The sequence below is a fragment of the Rhinolophus hipposideros genome (assembly GCF_964194185.1).
Source record: "Rhinolophus hipposideros genome assembly, chromosome: 15".
NCBI classification, from domain to species: Eukaryota; Metazoa; Chordata; class Mammalia; order Chiroptera; family Rhinolophidae; genus Rhinolophus; species Rhinolophus hipposideros.
In genome coordinates this window covers 56,472,224-56,483,416 of record NC_138061.1, presented here as the reverse complement: position 1 = coordinate 56,483,416, position 11,193 = coordinate 56,472,224, and the positions used below count along the sequence as shown (strand labels likewise).

At 44.4% G+C, this 11,193-nt stretch overlaps 1 protein-coding gene across 3 annotated transcripts in view; it reads right to left on the bottom strand.

Moving 5' to 3' along the window:
* Nucleotides 1-774: 774 nt before the first annotated feature.
* SH2D4B (SH2 domain containing 4B) overlaps nt 775-11,193 on the bottom strand; it is a gene marked incomplete at its 5' end in the record, with an annotated part of 105,006 nt that continues 94,587 nt past the window's right edge. For 2 of the 3 annotated variants that reach the window (XM_081074106.1, XM_081074105.1), the window contains 2 exons: nt 775-4,455; nt 8,181-8,401. In XM_081074106.1, the coding sequence (XP_080930232.1) occupies nt 4,363-4,455; nt 8,181-8,401 (314 nt within the window). In that variant the 3' untranslated portion in view covers nt 775-4,362. The remainder of the gene's footprint in view (nt 4,456-8,180; nt 8,402-11,193) is intronic. The other variant, XM_081074107.1, reaches the window with a different exon arrangement.

The window sequence follows — 11,193 nt, the reverse complement described above, 5'->3', positions numbered from 1 at the left end:
CCCATCTCAAATTAGCTGTTAACAGAGCTATCTTTGACTTTTTCAATCTCACTTGTTTATTTGTTCATTTGTTAGTTTATTCCACTTACTTAACAACTAAAGGTAGTGGATTTGGGATTCCAACCCAAAGCAGCTGTATGTTCAGCCTGGGCTTTTCGATTGCAGGGCTCCTCTAAAAGTTAAAGCAGGTTCTTGAAATCTACGCAGTCCATTTGTCCCTAATCTATAACAAATGCAATTCCACAACATGGACTGCTGTCGGCACCATAAAACCCGAAGGTGAACATGGCATCATCTGACCGTCAGGACCTTAGAAAATGAAGGGCAACAGATATATACACAGTTAATTGTAGGAAAGTATGATAAACTCTAGAAAGCAAATGATGGCCCGGTAAAGTTTCTGTATACCCAGGTAAAGTGTCTGTATGTGTGATGGTACTTGCTTACATTTAGTTAAAATTTTCTGACAAAGAAACAAGCCTCCTTTTCGGTTGCTAGAAATGAAATGAGACGAGATTCAAATTTAAAATAGGGACACTGCTAGAAAATGTAACACATTTACTGAGGTTTCTCTGACGTATAAATGATGGTGTTAGAATCTCTCCTAAGACTAGATTTAGAAAAAGCAGAAAAAGAAACCAAAAGGCTTCCTAATACATGTACATCTAAAGTGAGGGTCAGCCGATTTTTTCTGTAAAAAGTCAGTTAATAAATATTTTAGGTTTTGCAGGCCATACACAGCCAAAGATACTATACAAACAGATGAGCGTGGCTGCATTCCAATAAAACTTTATTTATGAACACTGAAATTTGAATGTAATTTTCACAGGTCATAAAATAGCATTCTCTTTTTTAACTCCTTACAGTCATTTGAAAAATGTAAAAACCATTCTTGGCTCTTAGAAGCACAGGCAGCAGGCTGAACTAGCCTGCAGCTATCATTTGCCGAAGCGCTGTTTTCAAGTCTTGCTTCTCAGCGTGGCGGCCGTCCAGCAGCACCCAGGAGCTTGTTACAAATCCAGCACCTCAAGCTCCGCCCCAGGTCCACAGAAGGAGAATCTGCATTGTAGGAACATCATCTTGTGTTGGAGCTGCACATCCTCATTTGAGACAAACTGGTTTAAGGTCTACACAGAAGCCGAAGCCAGACTGGTGAGTCCCAGTGCTATAATACAACTTCTCAGAAAAGCGGCCCTGAACAATGTTTGAATTTCTCTGTGCCTCGGTTTCCCCATGAGCCAGATGGAGTGGACAGCATTGTCTCCTTCAGCATGGCTGTGAGAATTACACATACACACACACACACACACACACACAGCTGAAACAATATTTGTCAGTACTATCACAACACTTCACATTATGCTATTTTCATAGCCACCCACTAGACAGGTACTGTTTACCCTATTTCACAGAAGAAACCGTGGCCCAGGGAATTGGAGACACTTGCCTAGGGTGACAGAATAAAGGTAGGTCTTTCTAAGGAAAGGTTCAAGAGTACAAAAGGGGACCCAGTCCCCAGGAGCCCAGGTCTTCATGTCCACGTCTTCCTTCTAATGGTCCACTCCAAGTAGCCTCTTTTAGCTACATTCCTGAGACAGTCCCCCACTCCCGAGCACACAGCTCCCCACCTCTGCTACAGGGGTCTCCCTGAATCTGTACCCCAAACTATACGTTCATCCCTTGAAATGTATCTTCCATTAAGCTGTGTAGTATTTTTCACAACTTCTTTCTAGTTATAGATTATAAATTTTCCCTCTGCTGAGTCTTATAGCTGACTGGCTGTTTTTCATTATATTTGTAGGGCTCAGGGAAAAAAAAGGCAATTCCTTTATTTGAGAATCCTGACATTTATTAGCATAATAAAATTCTCAAGATGAAATTGCAGTTTTCCAGACAGTAATTTCATTCACAGGACAACTTACAAGGAATTTATTTTAAGGCCAGGTAACACCTAAAATATATGAGACATGCAGAAAGTGCAGGCCCCAAATAAAATGAATGTGTTAGGCATTGAAACTTCAGCTGTTGTCTCTCACATATTCATGAGGGTCAGGGACAACAGCTCAGGGATTCAGGTTCTCAACCCGTCTTGTCTGCTTTCAAAGCTGCTGCTAGTTCCAGGAATTAAGGTTTTTGTAACCCGGTGAAAAATCATCACATCATGTCCCCTTCACATGTGACTGTGAAGCACAAAATAATCGCTGCTGTTGTTGTGGTTGTTGTTGGCAATACCTTTCACTTGGACAGAGATTTCACACTTATCGTTTAACCAACCTGCCAGGAAACCTAGTGGTGGCCGTACAGAAAATTCTCTTCTCAGCGCTTTGGTGCAGTTAAATGACTCAGATGAAGTCACGTAGTTTGTAAGTAGCACTGCCAACGCTAAACTTTGGTGCCTCTGAGTCCAAAAGAAAGAAGGTAATTTTAATAACAATCGGTTGTGGTTTTAAAGCACTTTAGAGTTCAGAAAGCAGGTTTCCTACATCATTGCATTTTATCCATACAGGGGTGCTGGGAGACAGGCAGACAGGAGGGAAGCCATGGAGGCAGATGGCAAACTTGATATTATTGAGCACATTTGTATGATGTGTCCCTTACCCTGGCTTCCCCAAAAGGCAGAGCCTGTGGCAAATGCTTGCCTGTTGTTGCTTTAGTCAGAAGTACAATCCCGGGGGAGCAAAAAAACAGAGAGGGGAGTGAGGCAAAGAAGGAGGAAAAACATACAGGAGTAAGAGCTGATCTGATTGACCATTATGCTTGGTTTCATTATGACTAGTTGCTTGATCGTGCAGGACTATCCTGTAAGAGGCCATATGAAGAACTGCCTCTCAGAGAAGTCACTCCAGGAGGAGAAAGGGAGAAGCATTGATCTACCAGCCACTGTCTCCCATTGATCAAAGGTTCACCGCATGGGGAGTTCACTTCCCAGCTCTTCTTGGTTACATGGTATCTTAGGCCTTTGCAGCAACAGGAGATGTGAGGCGCAGAGCACCACGCGTGGCCAGGTATCACTGGGATATGCTCCCATGACGCTGATCAACACAGTGAGAAAGAGCAGAGCCCATGCAAAACTGGTTGTAGTGGTGGCGACTGGGGTGAAACAAGTGGCCAAGGATCTGAGAACAGGCGACACAGAGGTGAAGTAGAGCATAAGAGATGTTTGATACAACTCACGTAAGTTCGTTGACATCCCAGAGTCTATTCATACTTTTACTCTCACCACATACAACACTGCTAGCATTCAAATACTAGTAAGTTCCAGTGTGGGGGGGAGAAGGGGGTTGCAAGCAAGTCTGTTTGATCCTAGAGCCTATACTATTTTTGTCATCACAAGCTGTCTCTTATGTACTCGTATACGTCCATAAATGTGAAACATGAGTGTGCACATATAGACACCATCCCTGAGAGTCACTGAGAGTTAGTGGGACAGCCTTCTTCTTAAGAACATACTCAGAAGAACAGTAGAATCAAAATCAAAGGCCTATGAAGGCAGAGGAAATCATTTGAGTAACCTGCATAAAGAGGGCCAAATCCTAGAGAGCAAAGGACTTATCAGATGTCTACAAACCATCCTTGGATTTATAATTCACCCCAGGTTTGGGGCACATCTATAGGGATACGTGAAACCCCTGCCTCAATATTGCAGAATGAAGGCCAAGATATGATTTCAAGACAGAGGAGGGGTGAAAGAAGACGAGACAAACGAGGAAGGAATGGCAGTGTCAGTCACCTGTTCTGGAAGCTGGGGTTCAGAAGCCTTAGTAATTCCAATGATAATGTCAATGAGGGTGCTAATGAACATCATTAAAGATGCAGCTTCTATGTTTTCCATATAAATCCTTTACAATATTTCTTCTATAATCTCCTTGATTTTATAAACAGTGACAGGTGGGAAATAACTTACTAGAAATCATTGATGATCAGTGGTGTTAGGAAACTTTCAGAAGTGCATTCAGTCAACAAACATTTTATTGAATGTCTACCGTATGTTAAACTCTGAATTCGGCACTGGAATTATTCTGGATTATGAAAACATGATCCATGGGCTCTAGAAGCTGAGTTTAGAGCAGCCCTAACAAGTAGGCTTCATCTTCTGAGGTCATGTCTAAACTTTTCATGAAAGAGTTGCATCAGTTATTAGCAATTTCTATCCTGGGCCCTGGGTTGAAGACCAGTAGCACTCATGCCATATATTTCATATCCCTTGAGATGTACTAATCTACTTAATCCTCTGGACGGGGGTGGATCTTCCAGAAGGCCATAAGGATTTGAGCTTGGAAGTTCTTAATTTGAGTTAAAAAAAAAAAAAAAGGGATGCCCAAAGGAGTTCCGTATCAATATCAATTGATACGGAAATAAAAGTCATTCAAACAACAAATGGTAGTCTGGCGGGCTGTCTCTCTGTCCACAGGGTGTCTGCAGCAACTCTCCCCCTGAAACAGTGATAATTTCCTCCTAAAAAGAAAAGAAAAGAAAAGAAACATTCATTTACAATCAAGAAAGGGAAACAACCATCCACCAGAGAGAGACCAGTTCAAGACAGAAAGACTAAGAATATGTGTCTGCCTCATCCTTACTTAAATTTCTAGAAATGACCAAAAAAATATGCTTTTAAAAATAAATTGATAAAAATAACAATAACAATAACAAATAAATTGATAAAAATAACAATTCTCCCATAAAAATATGGGAGAATAAGAAGAAAGGCTGTCAACAGAGCAAAATGTTGAAGAATACTTGAACACCAAAAGATACACAGGATGAGATTTTCAGAGGAGTTAATGGGGCGGGGGGTGCTAGAGCTTATCAGTGAGACAGGTTGGGGAGAGAGCCCCAGACAGCAGAAATCTGCCTCAGGCATGTCAGAAAGTAAGGAGAGGCACACAGTTCCTTGGAAAGCCTAAGAGACCCACAAAGTTCAGACGCTCCCATGCCCAAAAGATGAACTACTCACTATCAACTCTAACCCCAACAGCACAAAGAGACTGGATTTGGGAAACAAGAACCGTATGCACTGATGGATAAATACAAAATTCAAAGTTCAAAAATCACTTCCTAGCTCAAAATTTGTAAGCATTTAAGAAAAATCATTACTACAAAAGAAAGATGTCAAACTCAACAACAGAACTGACTCCCAAGAAAATATCAAGTTTCTAAAACAGAAATAGCCTTTAAAAGATGTGTATGAATCTCTTCAGTGGAATAAGATGATAAATCATCCATGAAACAAGAATGGGCTATTATGAAAAGGAAAAAAAAAATAAAGAAGCTGGAAATGAAAAGGATGCCCATTTAAATTACAAGAAAAAATTCAATGGAGGAACTGAAGAGCAGAATGGACATGGCTGAAGAATAATTTAGTCGCTGGAAGAATTGATACATCAATAAGAAAGCAACATCTAAGTGGAAAAAAGGACAAAAGATATCAACAGACAATTCACAGAAGAAATCCAAGTAGCCATTAAACATATGAAAAGAGGCTCAGCATCAGTGGTAATCAGAGACATGCACGCTAAACAACACTGAGATTCAGTGTCTGCCCATCTGATGGGAAATAATTAAAATGACTGATAATCCCCAGTGTTGGCAGCAGTGTTCGGGGAAACAGCCTCATATAGTTTTGGCAGGAGTATGAATCGGCACTACATTTTTAGAGGGCAGTCTGGCAGATCTTCTCAAATTAAAATATGCATAGTCTTCTATCCAGCAATTCCAGTTTGAGGGATCCTTCCGAGAGAAATACTTGTACATGTGCCCAAAGTGACTGTGCAAGAAGTCTCTGCAGCACTGTTTGTGATCGTGAAAACCTGGAAGCTGTGTAAGTGGCCATCAAAAGGAGGATGGATAACGAAACTGTAATATACATCCATACCATGGGACACCATAGGCATTTGCAAGGCTGCAGCGAAGTGCTGACATAGGAAGTTCTCATAGACATATTTCAGCAACAGCCAAGTCCTGACAAGTTCCAGATGCCAGGTATATTGTTTTAGCACTTTACAGGGATATCTCACCGAAACCTCACAGTGACCCTAAAGAGGTGAGTGCTATTGTTAAACCCATCTCACTGAGGAGGAGACTAAGGCACAAAGGTTTGAGTAGTTGCCCAAAGTCACACACAGCAAGGAAGGTAGGATTTAAAACAAGGCAGCCTGATTGTAGAGACCATGTGTTTATAAAATACATTCTATGATATATTAAGCATGTTTAAAAAATCAAATTGCTGAGCTGTTGGTAAAGAATCGTCCAACTTATGTGAAAAATAATAAAACTGTGTATTTCTTTATGTACACACAATTTTTTTATGTTAACACCCAGGAAATACTTGGATAAGTACAGTATAAACTGATAATTCAAGGTGGATGGAAATGGGGGTTGATATGAACAAGGCTTTCACTTTATATTGTACTTGATTTTTCTTGAAATGTAATCATAAATTAATTGTGTAATTAAAAATTTAACTTATAAAACTGGCCACCAGATCTCCGTCCACATGGGCATGGATGAGCTCTCTCTTTAGTGTTAGAAACGAAACTGGCAATCTCAAACCCCTTAGATTTGGGAGAGAGTAAAGACCTTCAAAGACATCTGGTCTAGCCTTTCTATGCAGGAATGTGTGTCACAGCATCTCTGAGAGATGTACATTTACCCTTTGCTTGGATACTTCCTGGGACAGGGAGCTCATCACTGCTCACAGCAGCTTATCTAGGACAGGGAAAGCAAACAATGTGGTTTAGGGAAAAAGCACAAGCCTTAGAGGCACACAGCCTGAGGCTTAACTCCTGGACCAGCCATGAACACTTAGACAAGTTACACAAGCTCCCTTTCCTATTTTTTAGTATATGTGCTGCCGAAGTGAGCACTAAGCTCCCTTTCCTGATCTGTGAAATGGGACTGATCTGCCACCCTCACGGAGCTATAGTGAAGATTGAATGAAAACCTGGACGTAAGAGCAACAGGCACAGAGTCTGACACAGAGAAGGTGCTAATACCCACATGTCCCCTCCCTTTCTCTTTCCTATAGTTGTTAGAAAGCTCTTCCCCGCACAAGGAGAAATCTGCCTTGAACTTGGTTCATCTAGCTTTCTGAGCAGTCCGCTTCTCCCAGTGTCTGGGTATTTGTAAATGGGTGATTTTCTGTGTACATTACTTATAAGATCCGATTAAGAGCTAACGGTCCGTAGAGCCCTGGAGACATCCATGAAGAAAAATCCAAGAGTCCCTATTATAGCAAAAGCCCAGTGAGACAGTCAAGTAATTCTGTGGAACTTTCTACACCTGCAAAGCTCAGACAGATGGTGGACCCTCGAGCTGTCTTTCAGAATCCTGGAGCCCCGTCCTTCCAGGTCACTGAGTCCTACTTTGTCTTTCTCCCACTTACTACTCCTACCAACAGCCACATTAATATAGAAATTGCCTCTTTCTACCTATATTATTTAGAAGGCAACATCTTTCTCAATGTGAGGTCCATGGCAAGGGAACAAATAACAAAGAGTTCTGGGAATCGAGACCTTCCAAACCACTTTACAGGTACTGTTATACTGTTATACACGTCCTATACAGTTACTGTTATACACGTCCTCTCATTTAATGCTCATAGGATCTGAGCCAGGCAGTATTTACATCCATTGGCCCGGTAGGAAAGTAAGCTCAGTGAGACTATGGAACCTGTCCAACGTCACACATGTACTAAGTGGTAAAGCTGTAGTTGGAACAAGAGACAGAGTTAGCCATGAGGGAAGCTCCTCTAACCACGAGGTTGCTTGCTAGGCTTTAGCTTACTCTATGAAGCTGCCAGAAGCCTTCCCAGAATGTCCTCAGGAGGGACATCCAGGATGAGTTGGAGGTGAGACATGGGCTTGGACAGAAGACTGGTCAATCAGTCTCTAAGTGCTGACAGTAGGAAATACTCAGGTATTCGAGGTGAGAGGAGGGCTGGGGACCAGGGCTAGAGGTGTCCGCATGGGTCAGAGGGTAAGCCAGAGAGAAGACTAGATCTACACAACCTCTGTCTCTTTTACTCCAATGTTCCACATCCTGTTATCCTAAGGACCTCCTAGGGCCACCTGCTCACTCTCCACCCCCACCTTTTAGAATGCCAGCAGCCTGGCTCTCCCTTTGGAGCTCAAGTTTCTCTAATACCAGTTTCACTCCCCAACTAGCACCTCTAAGAGTGATACCTTGTGGAAATCAATGAGATCGGTAAGTGTTGCATGGCGATTGGGGTCCACTCCCAGGAAGCTGTAAAAATCTCCGGAGGCATCCACAAGAAAGTGCTTGAACCCTTTCTGCAGACGGTAAGAGAGGGTATAACCCCAGATTTTCTCACTGACCCGGACTAGAAATGCTCCCTCGGTCATGTTCTCAAGGAGGTCTTCTGCATCTTCTCGGCTAATAATTCCTGGTTTCAAAAAGAAAAAATAAATGTCAGTTGCAGAAGGTTCTGCAACTCTTTCCCCATGCCCCTGCCCCCACTCACTGCCATCCCCGCTCATCCCTGCCCCCACTCACCCCCATCCATACTCATTCCTGCCCCTCAGCCTCTGTCCAAGGAAAGGTGGGATCTAAGGGGCCATCCAGCATTTGCCTCAGTCCACTGAGAGGCCATCTTGGCCCAAAGCAACCAGCTGTGAGCCTGGGGGCAGAGTTTCTACTAGGACTTGAATTTAGCATGTTTCCTCTAAATTAAGCCACACTAATTTGGATTAATTGAGTAATTAATTGGGTAAGAAATAGGAATGAGCTGGAATTCTAGCATTTATCGATTACAAATAGAAGTCAACAAGCATTGCCCTGTGGAGAGCCGTAAGAGACTTGCTTTAACGACAAGACCAGGGTGACTTACGATTCCTGCCTCAGTATCTCTCTGGTACCCATAAAGGAGCACCTGAAAACAGCATTTCCACTTAAGAAGTAACAAGACTTCCTCTGTCTACCTGTGGACACTAGGCAGACAGTTTCTTAATAAAGGCACATAACTAAGCTTCACCTGAGCTCAAAGAACAAAACTTTCTCAGGTTCTGCAATCCTACACAATGTGGTTTCAGGTCTGACCTTGGAGTGGTTTATGTCAGTGGCACTCCCGCAAAGGAGTTTAGGGTACCACCCTCACCTGGGCAGTGTACGTTTAGTGGATGGGCTCTGGAGGCCAGGGCAGTGGGAAGATGGGCATAGTCAGATGACTCAGACGACCTGCCCAGCTCTGCCCTGACCTGGCTATGTGGCCTCCAGCCAAGCATTCAACTTTTCCAATGGTAATCTTAACCCATTCACTTCAAAGGTACGGTACAACTCTCAACTCAGATAAAGAATTGAAAATCATTTCGTAAACTGAGAAGAGCTGTGGTAAAGCTGGCTACTGTTATCATCTGTTCTTTTAGGGGGAGAGGTGAATTGCAACAAGTTGTCCTTTAACACACTCACTTGTTTACCCTCTACATACATCCAGTGGGATTATTTACAGCCAGTGAGGTAACAGAGGGATAGAAGGAAGCTGGGCTGCTCATCCCCATGACTTGGAAAGGCACCACACACAAGGGAGCCCACCCCCGCTGCATCCCCCATGCCCCTCCCCAACTACCTCCAGGAACATTCCCCTCTAGTTCCTCCCCTTAACAGGAGGCACAATAGGACTTTCCTTGTGCCCAAAGCGGAAGACAGAGGCAACTGTTCTGTCACTTGTGCCCCTTTTAAAGACAGCCAGCACAGTTGGAAGCATCTCTTTCCTCCTTGACCAGGACTTACCACGGGACAATCAAGGCAGCCAACCCCGCCCCATCCAGGCTATAATACATAAGGAGAAAACTTACATAGGCAGAGAGAGGGAAGGAAGGAAAGGGGAGCCCTCCCGCGACAGCACACATGAAGAATCACACATGTAGGAGGCAGGATGCCCCCTGGAGGTGCCCGCTGGAGGGCCATAGTGGCTTCAGCCAGACAGACCGTGACAGACAAGAGAGGACGAAAGGGCACATCAGGCATCTGTCAAAAGATTCAGCACTGTCCCTCACCCACCTCCCTGCCTCATCACCAGAGGACCGAGACCTTAAAGGTGGCTGGGGTGGGGAGATGAGAGTAGGGGTGGGAGGAAGAAGGACCAGAAGATGTCACCCCGTCCCCACCCCATGCACCTCAAGCTGAAGCCCGGCCTAGACTGGGAGTGGGAGAGAAGTTGAGTGTTACATTGGGTGGGAGACTAAACAATCAAATTTCAATGTGACTCGATTTTTTAGTAGCTAAAAGTGACCAGTAACACCAAAATGACAACGTCATGTCTTTCCACCATCTAAATCCCTCGAATGGGCTCCCACTGACCTCCGGCAGAGTCTGCCTTAAGAATGATGGCACCCGCCCCGCCCCGCCCCACCCACCTGTCTAGGCTCACCTCATGCACCCTTACCACCTGCTCTCCACAAGCCTCCCTGTGCAGAAGCCCCACCCTCATTCCCAGCCCCCTTTGTCTCAGCTGGCCCTGAATGCTCACTGAAGGATTCCTCTTTTCTCCCGGGAATCACAGGCTGCTAGTTGCCTATACTCCACCTCTGTGCAAGTTAGAAAAAGATGTCCCTCTGAGTGGTTGAACTAGAAAAGGGTGCCTCTCTGAGCCAAATTGGCAAAGCTCACATTTCTGCATGTTACTCCCTCCCCCGCCCCTAACTAGCCGTCTTGGCAGGGTCCCTTTCTTCAGTGTACAACCCGCTCAACCCTACCAGAAAATGGTTTTTATCCCAGGAGGCTACAGAGGATATCCCACCTTGGGGCTTTCATAGCGTCCTGCCCAAACTCTACAGTATATTAGTAAACTGGCTGTGAACAGCTCAAGGATGGAGCCTGTGGCAGCCATGCAAGCGCGTGCTGCTCAGGCCTCCATTCAAGAGAGACCCCCCCACTGCACGGAGGAGTGTGGGGAGCGAACAGCCTCCAGCTGCTGCACCTTCAGGATCCACTGCTCTCGTCTGGCTGCTTCCAGTGCAGGGAGTTCTAGACTGAGTACCCCCTGACTCAGAGCCCAGCAGGTTCTATGACTGAGCACGGGGCATGAGAGCCACCATTCCTACCCAATGTGGGGCTCCTCTAGTAAGCAGCCCTTGCCCAGGGTCTTCTCATCAGCCTGACAGAGATTTTCGCTGAGCTGCACTCCAGTACCAGGTTCTTCCTCCCAACCATCCTTCCTTCCCTCTCTCCCTTCACAGG